General features: G+C 44.0%; 2 protein-coding genes across 2 annotated transcripts in view; one reads left to right on the top strand and one right to left on the bottom strand.

The window, feature by feature from the left end:
- LOC146344075 (uncharacterized) overlaps nucleotides 1–15,743 on the top strand; it is a 90,807-nt gene extending 75,064 nt beyond the window's left edge. The window contains exons 26-29 of the mRNA XM_084856512.1: nucleotides 4,526–4,732; nucleotides 5,308–5,402; nucleotides 6,334–6,455; nucleotides 12,504–15,743. Of these exons, the coding sequence (XP_084712638.1) occupies nucleotides 4,526–4,732; nucleotides 5,308–5,402; nucleotides 6,334–6,455; nucleotides 12,504–12,742 (663 nt within the window). The 3' untranslated portion in view covers nucleotides 12,743–15,743. The remainder of the gene's footprint in view (nucleotides 1–4,525; nucleotides 4,733–5,307; nucleotides 5,403–6,333; nucleotides 6,456–12,503) is intronic.
- Nucleotides 11,632–20,766, bottom strand: ING2 (inhibitor of growth family member 2). Its single transcript, XM_084856514.1, has 2 exons — nucleotides 20,152–20,766; nucleotides 11,632–17,728 (listed from the first exon to the last, which is right to left on the bottom strand). Exons 1-2 carry the CDS (start codon nucleotides 20,387–20,389, stop codon nucleotides 17,058–17,060), a joined length of 909 nt encoding a protein of 302 aa, XP_084712640.1. The 5' UTR covers nucleotides 20,390–20,766; the 3' UTR covers nucleotides 11,632–17,057.
- Nucleotides 20,767–21,503: the final 737 nt, after the last annotated feature.

Below are 21,503 nucleotides of genomic sequence, written 5' to 3'. Positions count from 1 at the left end.
TTGGTTAGCTTCTTAGCCAATGAGAACATCAAAGATCAGCCCAGAGTGGGAGGAACTTGTGTACGCTGACTACGACATTGAAGGAATGAAAACCCCAACACTGGAGCAGGCTCCTGAGTGGCAGGCAAATTGTATGAGGGAGAAATTGAGGTTCCTGCCACACCTTTTGGATCATTGGCAGCTTCCAGTGCATGTTTCCAGAGCGTGGCTTTCAGCTGGTCAGAACAATTTTGCCTCACCTGCTTTGAAAAGGCTTGGCAATGAGGACAAGCCTCAACAAGTGGCCCTCTCCAAGGCAGAAAAGCCAAAGAGGACGCCAGTCGGACAGCGGTAACTTGGCTCCACAATGGACACACTTTCTAAACAGCGCCTTAAGGGCCATATGCTCATAACAGCAATCGCAAGATTGCGAAAAGCAAATCAAATAAAAACAACACAAAGAGTAAAGATAGAAAAAAGGTTGACAGAAAGAAGACAGAAAGAATAAAACCTCAGCTGAAAAAGCAGTTTCAGATTGAACTGAGCGTAATAGAAGTTCCCTCATGAGGCTACCACATTGGCGGTTGAAAGACAACTGAAGGAATAAGTGGGACCATGCTAGGGACATGCACACTGGGGTGGTGGGGGAAGAGTTCCCGCCAAAATTCCTCAGCTATAGAAGTTTCCTGGCTCTGCTCAGGCGCAGAGCCCATGTGTGTGATGCACAGAGACCATGAAGAACTCTATGTTAAAGGGCATGCAACCTTAATTTTGTTGTATGATTATGAACTTGATTTATTAAACATTAATAGCAGTTGATTAGGAAACTGGATATACCTCATATGTAAGTTCTACTTAGATTGCAAGCATATGGGCAGGGTTTTGTTGTTAGTTGTTTTATGATGCATACAACCGTGTTTTCTTTAGGTGTTTAAAATGATAATTACAGCTTGGAAACTAGTGGTTGGTTGCCCCTCCCCACAGGGAAGAGCTGCTTCCATTGACTGAAGGAGCCTTGATCAACAGACTCCTCACTGCAGGAAGGGGTGGGGCAGCCAATTCCTCCTTCCCCATTCAGCCCCCAGCAGCAACTCAAACACTGTTCTGGAGGGGTCCCCTAACTCCCCAGAGCGGATTCTCATGGACAAAGGGACTGCAAGGGAGAGCAAGGATTGTCACCCCACCTCTTTCTCCAGCAGGATCATCCCGTTTGCAGCGTTCCACTCCACATAACCTTGCCTGGCCCAACTTTATATCCTGAACAAGAAAGAGGGAGAGAGTTTATGCATGTGTGTGTATAAACAGTGACTGCATGAGCCTCTCTTGATTCTTTATGTATATGCAAGAACTGAGTAGGATTCATATTAAACTTGCAATAACCTTGCTAACAGTTTAGTTCCATGAATTAGTTTAAATTTAAGAACACGAAGGAACTGAATTTTGCAGGCTTGTTTGCTATCATGTAACAGGTTGCTTTTAAGAAGCTGCACTCTGGGTGTGCATGTGTACACCAAGAGTCTCCAGTGGTAGCACTATTGCTGGAACATAATCAGGCTGAGGTGACTTTGATAGACCCTGGGTCCTGTCAGGCAAATACAGTCAGGGCCAGAAATATTGGAACAAGGATAACTGTTTTGGCAGGTGGCCTCTGTACACCACCACTCTGAGGTTGAAAGGAAACACACCCAGATGGGAGCGAAGTCAGGACTTTCAGCTGTAATTCAAGGGGTTTGGCAAAAGTGGGGCACTAACCATTCAGGAAGGACAGCCAGTGGCATACACACACACCCATCGTTGGTGGCTCACAAGTAATGGAACAAACCAACATCATGTCAAACTTAAGGATTGCCTTTAATATCTGGATGAAAATCCTTTGCAGTCAATGACTGCCTGAAGTCTGGAACCCAGGGTCATGAGAGTTTCCTCCCTCAAGATGCTTTGCCAGGCCTTTACTGCAGCTGCTTTCAGCTGTTGCTTATTTGTGGGTCTTTCTGCCTTCAGTCTTCAATAAGTGAAAAGCATGGTCTATTGGGTTGAGATCAGGTGACTGACTTGGCCATTGAAGAACATCCCACTTCTTTGCCTTCAGAAACTCTTGGGTAGCTTTTGCTGTATGTTTTGGGTCATTATCCATCTGCAATATGAAGTGGCATCCTATCAGTTTGGCAGCATCTGGCCGAATCTGAGCAGAAAGTATAGCCCTATACACTTCAGAATTCATCCTGCTGCTTTTGTCAGCAGTCAGGTCATCAATAAACACCAGTGACCTGGTTCCATTGGCAGTCATACATGCCCATGCCATAACACTGCCTCCACCATGTCTGACACATGATGTGGTATGCTTTGGATCATGAGCTGTTCCTTTCTTTCTCCATACTTTTCCCATCATTCTGGTACAAGTTAATCTCGGTTTCATCAGTCCAAAGAATCTTATTCCAGAACTGGGCAGGCTTTTTTAGGTGTTTGCTGGCAAAGGCTAATCTGGCCGTTTGGTTCTTGAGCATTACCAGTGGTTTGCACCTTGTTATGAAGCCTCTGTATTTCCATTCATAAAGCTGTCTCTTGCTAGGGATGGGGGAGAATTTCTCCCCGAAACTTCAGGGGGCCGAGTGCCAACACATTCGGTCCTCCGAAGGTTGTTCGGGGAGAAATTCTCTGCCCCCCCGCCCGGGATGGGACTTACCTTTCACGAATGTCCCTCCCGGCGGCGGGTCCCGGCGGCGGTTCAGCAGGTCTTCGTCAGGGGCGGGGGCGGCAGCCGGTCTTTTGACCGGCAGCCGCCGCCGCCATTACAAGAAAAGTAAAAAAAAACAAACACGCCCCTGTGATAGGCTACGTAACGATTAACGTAGCCTATCACGGCTAGATTTGCAAAGTCAGCCGTGATAGGCTACATTAATCGTCACGTAGCCTATCACGGGTGACTTTAAAAAAAACCCACGCAAATAGCGTTGCCCTTATTTTCGCCGTAGTCTACTTAAATCTTTACGTAGACTACAGGGACTAAATAAGGAACGCGAATGGCGGCTCCCTATGGGGGCCGCCATTTGCGTACGTGCTTTTTTTTTTTTTTCAAACTCACCCGTGATAGGCTACGTGACGATTAACATAGCCTATCACGGCTGACTTTGCAGATCTAGCCATGATAGGCTACGTTAATCATTACGTAGCCTATCACAGGGGCGTTTTTTTTTTTCCTTTTGAAGTTCGCGGCCGGGGAGATGGGGCGGTTCTCACCGGCCTGAATTTCGGCCGGGCGAGGCGGGAAGCCTCCCCCCCGGCCTGAATTTCGGCCGGGCGAGGGGGGAAGCCTCCCCCCCCAGCCTGAACTTCGGGGGGAGCAGCGAAGCGCCTCCCCCCCACCGCAAAGCAAGCTGCGAGACCAGGTAAGTGACTTTCGTGCATCCCTACTCTTGACTGTAGATGTTGACAATGACATGCCTACCTCCTCAAGAGCATTCTTGACCTGGCTAGATGTTGTGAAAGGGTTCCTCTTCACCCTGAGCAGCATTCTGCCGTCATCCACTTTAGTTTTCTTCCGTGGTCTGCCAGGCCTTTTGCTGTTGCTGAGCTTGCCAGTTAATTCCTTCTTTTTCAGGATGTTCCAAACTGTTGTATTGGCCACTCCCAATGTTTTTGCTATCTCTCTGATGGGTTTATTTTGTTTCCTCAGCCTAATGATGGCCTCCTTCACTCACAGGGACACCTCTTTGGACCTCATGTTGGGAACAGCTACCAAATGCAAATGTAACACTCAGAACCACCTCCAGGCCTTTTATCTGCTTGATTGGTCATGGAGTACCCAGGAAACAGGCCACACCTGGCCGTGCAGCTGCTTGTCAGCCATTTGTTCCATTACTTATGAGCCACCAACAATGGGTGTGTGTGTATGCCAGTGGCTGCACTTCCTGAATGGTTAGTGCCCCACTTTTGTCAAGCCCCTTGAATTACAGCTGAAAGTCCTGACTTCGCTCCCATCTGGGTGTGTTTCCTTTCAACTTCAATGTGGTGGTGTACAGAGTCCAACTGCCAAAACAGTTATCCTTGTTCCAATATTTCTGGCCCTGACTGTACATGCTCCTTGAGACAGAGTATTTTCTTTGCGGGCATCAATATGTTGGGTCCTTAATTAGACCTAGTTAGCTCTGATAGAAGATGAGATATTTAGCAAATGAGCCACTGCATCACTCCAGGAATGCTCCTCCTCTTGCAGGACATGCAGGATTCTCAAAGGATATATGGAGCAAGAGAGGGGATCCGAACTCATTGGCAGTATAAAGGTGAAGAGGGGTTGGTGGAATTCTGCCAGTCCGTTTAGCAAAGGTGATAACATCATTGCCTTTCACCCCTTCATTCCTACATACCTAGCTGGCCTATGTTTAATTAGGTTTGTCCAGCTTTGGTGGTATAGGACTATTGCTAAGCCCTTTTATTTAGCTGCTAGTTGCTGAGAAGGTAATTGAACCAACATTTCACAGAAACACATTTGTGATCCAAGATCTCCTCCCCCCCCCTTTTTTTTTTAACCATCCCACTCTCTTCTTAGGTAGCAGTGTGTTCCTACTATGCACATCACCTGTCAGTATTCAGCTTGGAAACCATGTCCCATCTCCACACTCTTGAGAGCAGGGAATCCATGCTTTTCTTACACAATGCTGCCTTGACCTATAATGGGCATTACCTGGTGCTCTCCAATTACAGCGAGGAGGAGAAAGTGAGCTATGTAACACTATGGAATTTAGCCACGGGAAAGGTATTGTTTCTGAAATATTTTTGCAATGATAGAAGATCTGCTTTGCAATTACGCTTCTCTGCAGTTAGGGAGCACATTCGATCAGCAGTCAGAACTTCTTTGCAAATGGTTTGCTAATGTGATTTACACTGAGCACCACTCTCTTTCAAGCTCTACTTATAGAAGTTTAAAAATGATGGTACAAAGTATTCCAGTTCTAGAACTTTTGGGCCTGGTGTCCTGTCACCCATCCATCCTGCCCCAATCCAGACACCCAGGCCTATCAGCTTGCTTCCAGCTCCCAATCCAGCTTCTAGTAGGATACCCATTTCTTGGCGCAGGCTCTTCACTAATACATTATATATTGTTGTTTAAAAGTAACAGAAGAACATGAACCAACGAAGCACTGGAAGGGTGGGAAAGGGCAGGAGAACATTACCTCCAATGAAGCAGTGCTCCAGTCTGCCATCTATAGTCACCTATAGGAAAGAGTAGCCTTACATGCTAGGATAGGTGATCTGTAATTTATCCCATAAAGAGGTGTCAGTGCATAGCAAAATACTTACAATTGGTTTCTCTCTCCCTTAAAAATGTAGGTTAGGAAAAGATTAAAAAATGAGCCAAATGTCTGCTGTACAGCTATTACTGCTGATGCTAGTAGAATAATTTTTGGAGCAATGATGGAAAACAGGTAAGTAAAAAGCCAATGTTTGCCCAGTAAATCACACAGTTCTTTTGAACAAAGACTTCTGGTAGTTTTGTGAGAGACAGCTGGAGACATATGTAAGGGTTTCCGGTATGCTACGTTTTAGGCTTTCAACCGTAAGCTCATGAGAAACACAGATAAGCCTCGTTATGTGCAGGAAATTTTAAGCACACACTAGATAAAGGGCTACTTTTCAGGGGAGCCATCTCTCCTGGTGGCAGAGTTGCAAATACCTCATAGCCCTTCTTCAGGCCTAGCAGCAAAAAGTTTCAGTTACTGCTACCTAATGCAACAATTTTGATTTAGTCATATAGGCATTGCTCTTAAGGACCAGAAGTAACTTCTGCCAGGAACAAGGGATTGCACATTCCAAATGCATGTTGCCTCCCCACCCAAACAGTAGAGGCCCATGCTGCATCACAAACTATTCTTGAAAGCCCTTTGAGTTTCAAAAGCTTCTTGCCTGTGGAGCAAGCTAGTATTTATATTTTTAGTACTAAGACTTTACAGATCCTAAAGCACTGGCTGCTCTCCAAACAAAAGCAGAGAAATGGGCCATTTCCTTGATGGCTACTCCTATATGGGCCACTTAGGTTACAAAGGCAAAATGGTGCAATTAATCCAGTAACAAGAGAACCTGAAGGAGTTATCAAAACTTTTAAGTGTTAGAAGAATCAACTATGAATTAACCACAATAGTATTTGGCAAAAGAATATCCACTTACCTAAGGCTAGATTGTTAACGTTATGTCCCCCTAAATTAGTATGCTGTGCAGTACTCCAGATTTCACTGAACAGGAGAGCAGGTTGAAGAAAATGCAAATTTTTGTTCACTGTTTATATACAAGTTATTGTCCAATCTGTCTTTCATACTGAACACTACAGAACTGATGAAATCTTCATTTCGTGACTTCTAGGATTAAGATTTGGGATCCATTTAAGCACAGACACAAATTAATTCAAGGTTATGAAGGTCTTCATCTGACTGTGAACAGCAAACTGCACATATTAGATGGGACAAAGGCTGTCCTGCTTGCAGGTTTGTTAAAAAATTTATATTCTAAAGTGGCAGCTTTTGGAGACAGTGAGGCTAGAAAATGCTCAGCAACATATCCGGAAGTATTATTTTAGTTACATAAAGCCTAAAATCAATTCAGTTTTCACCCATAGGTAGCTTTATTTGTCATCAGTTGTTAGCTTAACCATTGATGGTACAGCAAAGGTATACCTTTATAAAAGGTATCACTGAAACAGGTGCATTTTTATAGAATGCACCTAAAAAGAATGAGAACTCGTCTCAAAGTATATGTTGACATGGTTTTTAACTTTTCAGCCACCCTGTGCAAATAGCTTCATCAGCTTTATACATCTTAAAACCACACTATCCCAGTAAGAAAACCTAGCTGCATGGATGCAACTCTGTTTCTAAACATTAGCATCACTGCTTCTGCATGAAGCACTGGCAAGTGACTTTTCAATCTTAATTTCTGTTTACCATACTGACTGTTTATAGAGTACTCGGCATGCATTGTTATGTCATTGTATTTCCTGGCAGTTGATTCCCAGGCTTACTGCAAAATACTGGACCAAATTAAAAAGAAATTAACCTGTCTTAATGATTGAGCCAAGACCTGGAAGCTTGTTAAAGTCCATACATTGGATTCACATTTCTCCCCCAACCTATAATCCAGGACTTTCCATAATTAAGCAAATTTGTGAATGTAAGAAAAACAGATCAAGGCATCATGAATTTTAAATTAATAGCATAAAGGCATGACCTAGTAAAGTCCTTTAGGCAAAAACCTATTGCTTAGAAATGCCTGCTATAACTGTGCTTAAGTGTATATTTTTACCTAAAGAAATGTTAAGCGTGGTAATAAACTGTGTGTGTATTTTTGCACCTCAGAATAAGGTAAAGTGCCCTTTAATCTGAACAGATCTGCATCCCTGCCAGCATGTTACAAAAGCATTCCAACTAAAGTACACTGTAGCATGTGACCAGGGAACATTTGCTAAAAGAGAAACATCACATTTTAAGAGAACTATCTTTATGAAGAGGACATCATTTTTCCATAAATAGCTTAGGAAGATTAATAGGGGTGGGGGTACAGAACCTATAGAAAATGGAGCCCTGTAAAACATGGTTCATACTACAGTAAATTCTAAAGCAATTACAGTTGTCTTCAATATTTTTTAAAAAACAAATTTTTCACTGCAATACAGAAGAGCAAATCACTTCAGCCTCAAGCATGAGCATGCACATTTCCCACTCCAACTTCCTTTGCTAGAAAAGGCAAGAGGATAGCATGGGCTTTTCCATAGTCTGCATTTACAGCATTAGTGTGTATCTGATCTTCAGGCATCTGATACAACGTGCAACCAAACAAGCAGTGTAGCTTCTGTCTGCGTTAATTACTCTTGCGATACTTCACTTGATGATAGTCTTGATTTATCTATCCTTTTACAACCAAACAACATGAATGCAGGCTAAATGAACAGTAATCCAGTGGCCATTTAGCAATTAATTTAACAGGGATCATACTTTAATCTGAAAAGGTCTTTAAGAGTCAGCAGCATTGGGTCTACTGACTGAGCCTCCCTTGCAAGTCAAGACACAAATGAGGTCTTTAATTCCCTCACCTCCACTATGACCAGCGACAGAGGCTTTGGCAAAAAACCCCACTTACTCATCTCAGTTCTCACTCCTGTTTCCCTGCATCTTGAATCACGCATGAGTGAGCCATTAGCGTGCATGAGGAAAGAACTCTGCCAAAGCATCTCCACTGTAGAGAGGATGAGGTTAGACACACCTCTGTTAGTCTTAGTACAGGAGAAAGCTGCTGAAGTGCAAGGGGTGGTGGTGGTAGCAGCAGCTGGGGACCATGCTGAGGCCAGAGGGAAAGCCCCTGGGGAGCAGATTGGATTCTCAGTTGCTCATCCTTATCTATTATAACTCAGAGATTCAGTTCAAGCATCACAAAACCTGATCTTCAAACCATGGCTTGGAAATTGGGGAAGTGCAGCAGTCTTACAGATTCCACTCCACTACCACCCCATTTCCTTGGTTGCTCTAACCATAGTTTGCCATGACACCCATATCAGGCAAACTATGGTTAGCATTCATACTACCCAGGAATTGGTTGTGTACTATGGTTTGCCAATCCACTTCAAACCATAGTTTGGGGACAGTTGATGGTTAGCTGTAACCACCCTTGGCCCAATTTGGACATCACAGAAACTATAGCTACAGAAAACCAGGAAAGGGAGAAGGGAGTGCATAAGCCCAGATGCCCAATGTCCAAGTCATGATTTGCAGACTAGTGTTTTCTGAATTGAGCCAGTGTTTAATTTAGACACCTGCATTAAAAAAAACTTAGTGATTACTATGCCCAACTAAAAGAATCTTATTATTTATTTGAAGTATTTTTATGCCACTCCTAATCCACAGCTGCTTACATATTAATAAAACAAGACAGAGGGCAGGCTCGCACGTCACACCAAGCCAACCTGCAAATAAGCCATGCTGGGTTGGTTGTTTGCAGAGCCACCCACAGAATGCAGACAGATGATCAGGCCTGCCATGGCTTGTTCTCGCGGTCGTTCCCCCTCAATCCTCCAGCCAGGTCTGGCACATATCCTAGGCACCTTTGTGGCAGAACCCGCCTTGTCTCCTCGTCCCAGCCCCCTCCCCGCACCAATCACTACTCCTTCTCGTTCACCACTTTTTTCCCCCAGCACTTCAGGACTACGCAAATAGGGTCGAATTTTTTAATTACTATATCTTTTCCCATTCATTTGCAAGTGTGCAGGAGTGCACTTTCACCTGTCTGATATGTGTAGCCTTGCCTTGTCAATTTCCTTGTATGATTCAGCAGTCAAAGGGAGCTCTGAAACGGGAGAAGTACAGTCAGGGCCAGAAATATTGGAACAAGGATAACTGTTTTGGCAGTTCACCTCTGTACACCACCACACTGAAGTTGAAAGGAAACACACCCAGATGGGAGCGAAGGCAGGACTTTCAGCTGTAATTCAAGGGGTTTGGCAAAAGCGGGGCACTAACCATTCAGGAAGGACAGCCAGTGGCATACACCCCCCCCCCCAATCGTTGGTGGCTCATAAGTAATGGAACAAACCAACATCTTTTCAAACTTAAGGGTCGCCTTTCATACCTGGATGAAAATCCTTTGTAGTCAATGACTGCCTGAAGTCTGGAACCCAGGGACATGACCAAATGTTGAGTTCCCTCCCTCGAGATGCCAGGCCTTTACTGCAGCTGCCTTCAGCTGCTGCTTGTTTGTGGGTCTTTCTGCCTTCAGTCTTGTCTACAGTAAGTGAAAAGCATGCTCTGTTGGGTGGAGATCAGGTGACTGACTTGGCCATTGAAGAACATCCCACTTCTTTGCCTTCAGAAACTCTTGGGTAGCTTTTGCTGTATGTTTTGGGTCATTATCCATATCTGCAATATGAAGCGGCATCCTATCAGTTTGGCAGCATTCAACTAAATCTGAGCAGAAAGTATAGCCCTATACACTTCAGAATTCATCCTGCTGCTTTTATTAGCAGTCAGGTCATCAATAAATACCAGTGACCCAGTTCCATTGGCAGCCATACATGCCCATGCCATAACACTGCCTCCACCATGTCTGACACATGATGTGGTATGCTTTGGATCGTGAGCTGTTCCTTTCCTTCTCCATACTTTTCTCTCCCCATCATTCTGGTACAAGTTAATCTTGGTTTCATCAGTCCAAAGAATCTTATTCCAGAACTGGGCAGGCTTTTTTAGGTGTTTGCTGGAAAAGGCTAATCTGGCCTGTCTGTTCTTGAGCGTTACCAGTGGTTTGCACCTTGTTGTGAAGCCTCTGTATTTACATTCATAAAGCTGTCTCTTGACTGTAGATGTTGACAATGACATGCCTACCTCCTCAAGAGCATTCTTGACCGGGCTAGATGTTGTGAAAGGGTTCCTCTTCACCCTGAGCAGCATTCTGCCGTCATCCATTTTAGTTGCCTTCCATGGTCTGCCAGGCCTTTTGCTGTTGCTGAGCTTGCCAGTTAATTCCTTCTTTTTCAGGATGTTCCAAATTGTTGTATTGGCCACTCCCACTGTTTTTGCTATCTCTCTGATGGGTTTATTTTGCTTCCTCGGCCTAATGATGGCCTCCTTCACTCACATGGACACCTCTTTGGACCTCATGTTGGGAGTTCCAGTGAACAGCTACCAAATGCAAATGTAACACTCAGAACCACCTCCAGGCCTTTTATCTGCTTGATTGGCCACGGAGTACCCAGGAAACAGGCCACACCTGGCCATGCAGCTGCTTGTCAGCCATTCATTCCATTACTTATGAGCCACTAATGATGGGTGTGTGTATGCCACTGGCTGTCCTTCCTAAATGGTTAGTGCCCCACTTCTGTCAAACCCCTTGAATTACAGCTGAAAGTCCTGACTTCACTCCCATCTGAGAGTGTTTCCTTTCAACTTCAATGTGGTGGTGTACAGAGTCCAACTGCCAAAACAGTTATCCTTGTTCCAATATTTCTGGCACTGACTGTAGATGCACCAAAAGCTGGTCCGGCGGTTGGGGGGGGGGCGGCGGCGGGGGGGGCAGCAATATCTCCCACTTGGCAATGTAATCCTCTCACTTTTAGGTGTTGAACTAACACTTGTCAGTGTCCACCTCCCATTCAACATGTCGAGTCTCCAGAAAGGGGAGATATCAGCTCCCCTGCTTTTTGGCGCCTCCTTCTCTGAGCAGTGACTGCTGCAGTTACCGCTCTTTGGTTATTGCACATATTGGACAGGCAAACATGCTCTCTTCCGCACTTGCAAAGAAATGGGGGGGAGTTACCCCATTTGCGTACTCCTGAAGCACCAAAAAAGTAAAGGTGGCAAACAAGTGATGGCCCTACCACAGTGCTGTTTGGGCATTGGTGGAGGGGCAGTCACTGGTGAGGGAGGCTGGAGGCAGCGCTGGCGAGATTGTGAAGAGTGTCATGGGCTTTTTTGCTGCTCTTGCCAAGCGGTTCTGTAGCCGATCTCAGCAACCCATGATAAAATCACTGTTCTGGGTTCAGATGACACAACAACCCACTATAGCTAAGAACCACCGTACAACAAGCCGTGGGCTCTCAAGGTGGATTGTTCATGAAAATTAAGCCAGGAGAACACACTGGGTTTGGACGAGTTGTCATGTTGTGTGAAGCTAATCAGAATCTTGCATCCTAATCATATAGACATTGCAGTTGTGGCAGAGTAAACACCAAAAATAACTCATGTTACACTTCATATTATGTGCATATATTCCATGATAATGTCACCTCTATGGATTTTTCAGCATTACTGTTTACCTTTGTACTGCATGTGAATGAACAAAGATAAGATTTCCAGTTTTGAGTTCAGATCCATAGCTCCACAGAACAACCCACATGAGCCCTGGGCTGTTCCCATCAGAGTAGGAGTAGGTTTAATTGATGACATTCTTGTTCCAACCTTAGCACCTCTGCTGCTTTCTCCTTTCTTCTACATGGCATCATCAAGCAGTTGTTGCACAGTCCAAATCAAAATTCCTGTGTTTAAAAAAAAGTTTAATCTGGGCAGAGGCCAGGCAGAACCCACAAGACAGCCTATTTATTATCTTCGCATAAGCAAAGTCATACAGGCACCACAGCAAAGGTGTTAGACATGGGAGCACAAGAAGCGGCAGCAGACACACTCAAGAAAAATAATTTCACAAATCTGCTTAGCTACAACTATGCCCTTTATAAACATGAATTTATCTTCTGAACAGATTATTTCCAACACAGATATTGAGATGGAAGTCCAGGTGCAGGTGTTACTGTCGAAGTGCCATGAAATAACTTTAAAACGTCTAATTCTGTTATTGCATTGATCTAAGAATTCTATAGGCTATTTTGTTCACTATTAGGAAGTTACACCAAGGGGCAAATATGTAAATATTCATTTATATTTTGTAGCTATGGATTTAACCAACATGAGAGGGCTGCTATTACAATTCTTAGAATAGGAGGGAGAGCAGTATCTAAGCAGGATGCAATTCAATATTATGTACATTTTCCTCATTAGGTGAAGTCAGTCTCTGGAACTTGGAAAGTGGCACAGTTATATCCATCTTTACACCAGACAGCAAAATCTCCTGCATGACCATTGCCTTTGACAGAAGGGCAGTTCTTTTAGGCTTGAGTGATAGTCCTACTCTCATTACTTTGAAAATGCTGAGCATCAACACTGCTGCAAGTTCAACAGGAAAAGATTTGTTTGGAGAAGAATCGTCAAGCAGTGAAGAGGAGCCCACAGTTACTTAAGAACCACATTTTAAACAAAATGAGAAACTGAGCATATGAATGAAAATGCAAATATTGCATAATCAGGCCTTTGAAAAATATTAATTTAAAACATATCCACTGGCTTAAGAGAGAACCACTACAAAACACTTTGTAATTGGAAACTTACACCCTAAGTATTTACATTTAGGCTGGTAATAGCAGATATTTCCTGGCCTTGTGCATCAAGATCCAAATATTTTGGAAGTAGCAGAAACTCGTATCTATGTCGCCACTACTATTTTTTGTGAGATTAGAGGACATATTGTACCCTAAACATAAAATGGCCAAACAAATTGATTTTAATAGCAATCATAGAAACAGAAAAATATGGGTGACCTTTGTGTTGAAGAGAGGCTAAGACGTATTTGGGATACTTTATTGCTCACATACTTGATTAGCTCTGGTGAAGGTAGAGAAAGGGTTATCAAGTTTTATTATGGTAGTTGGAATCAATCCTTAGTTTTGGAATAGATATAATAATCAGAATGTTTCAATGGAACTATTGATATAACCGAATTTACTGCTAAATTAATATTACTGGGTTTGATCCAACGCTGTTACTCTGCCAACGGAAACAGTTCCATCAGTGGAACGGGGGGGGGGGATACCCCCTCTGCAACCCAATGCATGCCTTCAAAATCTGCTCTGTAGGGCTAGGGAACCTTCTGGAGCAGATTTTTGTTTGCCATAGAGGGCTGCGGAGGGGAGGAGAGGGGGAGAAAGTCCAACTTCTGCCAGCATGGCATTGGATCTAACCCATAATAAATATCTGCATTAATGTTAGGCAACAGCTGTTTTATTATGAATATGTATCTAATATTATGCTAATTAATCTTATACAATGCTAAGGTAAGAGATTCATACTTTTTAGTGATGCTAAAATAGGCGAATTCTTGCTGACTAGTTAGTCATATGGACTGAAATTAGGTTAACATATCTCAAAACATGATTTAAAACCAAGAATTCTCCTATCCCTATTTGGCTGCAGTGCAGTTGGTTTGGTACAGCTTATTCCTTGCATAAATGCACTGGCATAAACACTAGTTGCAGCCATCTCTCCCTTTGACACATCATTACGCTGACTTTACATGGAGTGAGTACATGTTTGTAAGGAAGCCCAGCTTAGGGTGAATGCTCTGTACTTGCTGTGCAAAATTAAGTGATGCCAGTTCTCTCCAACATCTACTGTACAACAACTTCTAATGAAAGATGCTACCATTTTGTATCAGCCAGGCATCTTCATTTTTTAGTAATACTGTGTGAGAATTCATTCAGACTTTTCTTCCACAAATGCCCTTTCTTTTTATATTACGAGATGTACAGATAACTTTTAAGATGTTTGTGCAGCATGACATAGAATGCATTCAGTTATTTAAATTACACTTGCTGGTTACTCTTTCCCCCCTCCTTCCTGTCGCTAAGAGATATGCTGCTAAATTTAGGGAGACTAGAGGCAAAGAATGCTACTCAACTGTCACTCATGCCTATAAGGCTTCTTGCAAGGAGTCTTGCAGGACTCCCACTTACTGTCAACAAAATTCATAGAACTTTAAGATGTGCATGTATATCATGCAGTGATAGCCAAGGAAGTCAAGAGGAACCTTGATCATCATACCAAATATGGTGGCTTTCACTAGACCTCTAGTACTTCAACAAGCCATATTACAGCTAATGTTCAAGACCCTTTTCAGATAGAAAGGAAAGAAGATGGCAAAGGGTTGTGTGTGGTGTTACATGCATGTATTAAGGCTTTTCAACCCCACTCCACCCTAAATGCCTGTCAAAGCACATTCTGGAATGGTATTCTGTGTGTCAAAGGGAGACTGGTGTGAATGGAAAAATTGACAGCCTCCTTATGCATGCACAGAAGCATCTTATGTACATACACAGAGTTCTTTGGACCCCAGCCTAAGAGTGCATTATTGAAAAAAATGGGGCAATATAATAAACATTCTGTTCCATTTTTACAACCAAAATGGATTTTATTCATAAACCATAGCATGCAAAAGATTAGACTCAGGTAATTTATACACTCTAGTGGCACATTTCTCATCTGCACGTGCCTGGGCTTACAAAAGTTAGAACCAAGAGGGAGATTGTCAAATCACAGCAAGCAAAGTTATTTAAAAATCAAAATAGAACTTCATAGCAATGACAGTTATTTTAAAAATGGGAAATATTTTACTAAAGTAGGGCTAAGAGTCAGGTTTCCATCAGAAGTAGAGGAGACATAAGAATTGCCGATTCTTCAGGGCATTTCCAGTTTAGCAATTGTGCAGATATTTAATGCACAGTATTGCTTGCAGAATTACTGTACCTACAAAGAGACCTGAAGTAGACAAGTAGTTTTATGATCACTGGAAGTTGTAGAGTATGGTGTTAAGTACACAGCAGCCAATAGAACTAAAACCCTTCCTAAGTCTACTCAATCAGCTGGGATCAAGCTATTGTGCAATATAGGCTCCCTTTCCTTTATTCATCAAAGAGATGTGTGTGTGGTGGTGGCAATTGCAACAGCGTGCTAATAGTCTGGGACTTAATTTTTCTGTCAATTGCATGATTTTGTTCAAGATAGGGGGAAAGCAAGTAGATATTCAAAATAAAGACACATTTACAGCTAAATTATGAACCTGCAGTTACTTTCCCCTTAACAACAGAAGCCATCATATTTATGGAAGAAAGCTATTCCGTTTTGACTGGGAGATAGTTCACGATCAGTCTAGCAACAAGAAATTCATGAGACACAGTTTCAGGTTGAGATGAAACAAGTGTCTTATGCCTCTACAGAGCACAGAAGTAATGATTCAGCTGATATTCCTGATTTGTAACAGCAGTAGTTCCCAGTTAAGCTGGGTAATATCTAAACTTCTGGACATACTGCTGCTCACCCTTACAAAATGAAGCTATCCATCTTAACAGAAACATCTGGTTCACAGTTTGTAATAAAAAACATTTCCGTGGTACCCAGAACTTTTTCAAAGCTCAGTAAAAAGACACAACAGTGCTACAGAAATGTTATTTTGTTTGTTGTTGTAGAAACAAGAATTTGATACTGGAATTTAATCTTGGCCTGTTTATCCCTTTACATTGCTATCGCCTTGCATGCACATTGTAACATCCGTGAAATGCAAAAGGAACACTCTAACCTGCCAGAGAGGAAAAGAATTTGCTATCTGGAAAAACGTATGGCATTATGTAAGACTAAGACTACAGCAATTTATCATCACATTTGGCAAGGAACACTCTATTAAAGACATTATGTCTGGTTTTGGAGCACCTTCTGTTATTGTCTCTTCCAAATATATGTCCTGGTTTCTTATCTGTAAGGTTTTACTAATAGTCACTACAGTTGAGGAGCATAATTGCTTTCTTCTACATCTACTGTATCCCTCTTCTATAAGAGGGCAGTTGTTTTTACTACTACTGCACTTGGATCAGCCCTAAGAGCCTGGAAGGCAAGAAATTCAATTAAAAATACTAGTCCAGACAAACTCTTATAACTGTCCACAGACTGACAGATATAGTACTTGCACATCCTTTGAACGTCTAAAACTTTTAAACATGATTATATGTTCCTGCCATCATTCAGTGAGTCAGTGGCAAGATGGCACAACAGGAGTTAAGAAGCTAAGGGGCAGAATGGGAAAAACAACTAGCCTCAGTTTAGAACTGCCATTATAAAGCTGAATGGGACTTTTCTAGTCATCAGTATTTCATCATTTAATATACTTTCTCTAAACAAACTTCTAAACTCACCACTACAAGATTAACATAAAATAAATTAATGACATATAGGGAGATCACATGGAAGGCAAGGAGATTGGCTCTTCATCTTGAAAGACTTAAAATGTAAAGTTAGATTGTAGATCCCAACTGAAAATGTTATCTTTAAGACTGAAGACTTAAAAGCATCATAGAACAAATGTGTTCTCAGCAGAATGAGCTATAATGGGCTAAAGTTACAACTGCAATAGACACACTTGTCTTAACATGATTATCACTCCAGTCCTTCCTCATCAGGCATCACCATAATTCCACAGTTAAAAAGAGTGAGGGACCCAGAACTCTTGAACTCCCTCTGTGCTACTCCCAATGTGACCCTGTTTGAAGAATTTGGTTATTTAGTGCAGAATATTCAAAAGCACAAAAAGTACTAACATCTATTAATACTCCATTAGTACTGTATACTTTAAAAAGTATTGCATAGTTTTATGCATTATTCTAAAATACTAGTCTGCTTATTAATCAGTTTTTAATAAAAACCACGCAGCTTTCAATGCATTTACAGCATTGACTACCTCGATCTTCTATCTTTTTTGGATTTGTCTGTACATTTATCCATAGTCTTCTCATTGTCTCCTCTGCACTTGGGGCAATACCATTTCCCCTTTGGTTTGTAAGTGAGTCCAACACATGAAAAGTGAAACCACTCAATGGGACATAGTTCATTGTCACACCCTATCATTTCTCCGTAAGACACTTGGTCACAGAGACAGTAAGTTGGCTCATTAGGGTCTACTGCAAAGTCTACTGGAGAAGCTTCCCTTTCTTGTTTAGCTTTAGAGCGCTTCTTTTTCTTAGCTGATTTGGATCTCTTTTCTTTAGGTGGCTGGTCATCATACTCATCAATTCCATTTGCTATATGGCATATGTCACGGCTTTCACTGGTACGCTGCCGCCGGGGCCTTCGTGAAGATCTTTCTGGTTGACAAGGATCCACTTTTGACTTTTCAATTGTTTTTTCAGTATCTGACAGATCTTGGAAACACTGAGAGTGAGACTCTATTTGCCGGGCTCTGTTCTCCACTAACTCAAGCATCTGAGTAACTATTTGGATTTTCTCATCTCCAAGCTCTTGACTGTTGATCAGGGCTCGCTGAAGATGCTGCTGCAAACGCTTTTTCTGAGCAGGATCATCTTCATTCTTGTATTTCTCATACACTTCATCAATTTCTTTTAATGCTTCTGTCAAAAAGAAGAAGAAGTCAGTATAAGCATATCACAAACTAGAACTCCCCAAGCTGCTGTTTTCAAGTTAACAAGTATTATTTATATTAAAAAAGTAAGTGATCGTACATACCAGTGTTATTTAATATAGCACACACTTCCAGGTAACAGCAACATTTTAGGACCAAAAATCATGATCTGTCAAGTCTCTTGTGAAGTATAAAGAAACAGCAAAGGTAATCTTCACTTCTCCATCTTCCCACTCTGCATTTTTCACTAGACTGGCTTTTTAGCCTGTCTAGTTGGGGCACTTTGAATGGGGAGGAAAGAAGACTGGAGAAGCCTTAGGATAGCTCATATCCTGGCCTCTCCAGTCTCCTCCCCTCCATGTCCACTGAAATGCCCCCTTTCCCCCTCTCCAAGGTCACTTTTCCAACCTCGGAGAACAGCTGGTGCAGTTCTTTCTGCATTCTTTCTGCGCTGGCTGCAAGGGGGCAGGAGAGGGCTGGATCTCAGACTCCCCCTTCCAAGGTCGGAGCAGTGTCTCTGACCTCAGAGGGGGGACTCCGAACAATCCTATGGCCCCTGAGATGCTGTCTAGGGGCCACAGGATTGCTTCGTCATTTAACGTATAAGACAAAAAAGTGAACTTTATAAAGTGAGATAATTGGATTTGGTGTGCCAAATCTAAACACTAGCAACTAAAATCTAATGGAAATATGTTGTCTGACAAATGTCTCCTCCTCCAGTATGATAGAAGACAGACCATCTAGTCGGTTGCAGTGTGGTGGTAGCTTTTGAAAGAAGAAATGGAACAGAACAGATTCATTGGCAAGGTCGGTATAGCCAGCAGCTATACTGGTGCCTATACCTGCTCTAAAAAGTGGAGCAGTTACATCACCCACTAATACCAATGAGGCACTGCAAAGTTGTACCCAACTATTTGGGGGGAAAATGGTGTTTTAAGGTTGCAGCCCTCTGAACATTTACTTGTAAATCCCATTGAACTCAGTGAGACTTACTTTTTCATAGACTGGTCTGTAAGTGAATTTCTAGCCTCTAGAGTCGTTCTGAATTCTAAGAGAGACTAAAGCCTTCCTCTCCCAGGATTGATTTTCATTTCTTGTTGCCCATGTCTTGGTGCAGAAACTCCCACTGGGAGAAGAGGCACAAGGTCAATTTTAAAAAGTGAAGTAGTACAATGAAGAGGAAAAACAGACTGTTTGGTTTTCCTGCTCTCTTCTCCCCCACCCCACATCCTATCTGAAATGGCAACAAGAAAGAGCAAGCTGTTTTGTTTTTTTAAATTTACACTTTGAGCACTGTAAATTGCTCTGTCTGTACATTTACAGGGAAGTTGCTGTTAAACTTATTTGGAGAAAAGGCATCATGCTTCAGCACCCCTCTCCCCACTTGAATATCATATACACAACGTCATATACTTGTATGCTACACTAGCCTAGAGGAGCTACAGTATGCACAGTCACTAAAATGGACTAAAACACCATTAAGAGAATAGGCAAAATCCATATTTTTCACCACCATCGTTGCAAGTATAGGAGGGTTGTAAACAAAGCAGCTAACTAGTGGTAAATGACCTTGAGTTATGTACTCTTAAGCCAGGCACCCCAGCCATTAGTAAGGAAAGGGACACCTTACTCCCTATGGGAACCACCTTCTGTTAGATGATAAATTTATACTCTGCCTGGCTAGCTAAGCCCTGTAAGCCAGACTTGGGAACTGAATGACACACAAGCATACAGGTGTTTTGGTGATCACTGTACCGCGCGGGGGAGGAGAGAGACTCTAATATTTTAGGGCGAGATCTACTATACAACAATTTAAAAGCAAAAGTACGAGCGAACCGTGCATGTTCTTTGTGGGGCTGTAAGGAAGGAAGCGTGTAGATTGAAGTTAGGATCTCAGAACATTTGGGCCGATGCTTGCTGCTAGACCCCGGGGAGGCTGCTCACACACTGCACGGGTATTATCAACCCCACCCCATGTACCTTAGCTTAAAACAGATACCAGACAAGATACACCGTGCCACCCGACTCAGCTCCCTCAGCTGTGCCACAGGTGTGGGTATGTGTGAGGGCAGAACGGGGCGGGCATGTGCCGTCACAGCCAGCCCACCACGCCAATAGCCCCAATGCCGAGATATATTCCCCGACCCGGCCACTTTCCCCAAGTTCACACCGAACCCCAAGGCGGGTGTCACGGACCTGGGTGGGGGCAAGGGGAGGGTGGCCATTTTCTCTCACCCCTCCAAGCATCTGGCGGCGGCGGGGGGGGCGCGGGAAGGAGTGAAGCGCCCCCCTTTCGAAGGGAGGACGGATGGGGGGGCACTGCCGTTACCGCCTCCACCACCACCACCACCACCTCGCGCGCGCACACACACACACACACACACACACACGCTGCCCGCCCCCCTCACTCACCCCGGCAGCGCGTGTCCATCTCGCGCAGGAGCGAGGCCAGCCTCTGCATGTCCAGCGGCAACGACTCGACGCACTCCAGGTAGTCTTGCACGTAGCGCGCCAGGAGCCTCTCTGACACCCCGCCGCACGGGAAACCGGCGACACCCCCAGCCCCGCCGGCTGCAGCGGCGGCAGAACCGGCCGCCGCCGCCCCAGACCCCGCCCCCCCAGGCTGTTGCCCCGGCGACCCCAACATCATTACGCGACGTGACACCCCCGCCCGCCCGCCCGCCTGCTCCCTCAGCAGACTCGGATTCAGCGAGTAAGGCGGGGAGGGGGGGAGAGGGGAGAGGAAGCCCCCGAGGCTGCTGCTTTAATCGGCAGAGGCGGCCGCGGGGGGAAAAAAAAAAAGCTCTCCTCCCTCACTTGGAACTCCCCGCCTCTTTTTCCCTTCCGCGCACCCCCCTTTTTCGATCGCAGAGTACGCATGCGCGAGGCCTTGTCCTTATAAGGTGCGGCTGGTTCGCATTCTCCCGCCTTCTCCTTACGACTGATGCCATTGGTCCGGACTGATGGGACGTGAGAAGACAACCGGGGGGGGGGAGATTGAGAGGCGGAGTTTTACTTAAAGGGGCATCATTGCAGGCTGCTTTTCCTTCCCCCTCCTTGCCAGTGTCTGATCTCAATGGAACTATCAATTTCTCTAGCCCCGCCCCCTTAGAATTTTCCTGTAGCCAATCCTCTGCCGGGAGGGACGGAAATGAAGCTGTAGAAACCAACCCCCTGCCTACACTGTCTCCTCGCCTCCCGCCCATTTTACTTGCATCGCAATCGTTGGCAGCACCGGCGCGTGAAAGAAAGAAAGAAGACTCAGGAAATATGAGAGTTGCAAATAGGAGTGGAGAACAAGAAAAGTGATTTTAGGGCGCACATGGGATTTGGGAGAGGGAATTTTTTGCCTCGAGAGTTTTTGTGAATAGAAATGTACTCCTAAACGCAGTCATTTAATTTCTTTAATCGCATTTGTATCGCATCCTTCCTCCAAGGGCTTCAGGGCTATGTCCCCTGCTCCTCCCCCCTCCCCGCATTTTACTTTCACAGCAACCCTGCGAGGTAGGTTATGCTGAAAGGTAGCGATTGGCCCAAGGTCTCCTAAGTGAGAGCTTCATGACTGGGTGAGGATTTGAACCTATCCTCCCGCCCGCCCCCCCAATGCTCTCCGATCGCCACAGTGCCGGTGTGCCACTAACCACTACGCTACACTGACTTCGAAGTAGGATTTTATTCCGAGTCGGGCTACAGGCTGCACTTAACGTGGGAGTAAGTCCCGGTGGGACGTGCTTCATGGGATTTATTGCTGGACACCGCCTGGA

Source organism: Heloderma suspectum, chromosome 5 (genome assembly GCF_057233095.1).
Source record: "Heloderma suspectum isolate Gila_16-S chromosome 5, 16-S_ref, whole genome shotgun sequence".
NCBI classification, from domain to species: domain Eukaryota; kingdom Metazoa; phylum Chordata; class Lepidosauria; order Squamata; family Helodermatidae; genus Heloderma; species Heloderma suspectum.
The sequence above is the reverse complement of the archived record's forward strand: the minus strand, read 5'-3'. Positions and strand labels throughout refer to the sequence as shown.

Bases quoted from the DNA above. Each gene is read 5' to 3' on its own strand.
- ING2 (XM_084856514.1), bottom strand. From the start codon at position 20,389: ATGATGTTGGGGTCGCCGGGGCAACAGCCTGGGGGGGCGGGGTCTGGG. The intron at 17,729-20,151 runs GTGAGTGAGGGG...TCTTTTTGACAG, and splicing joins GATGGACACGCGCTGCCGGG to AAGCATTAAAAGAAATTGAT.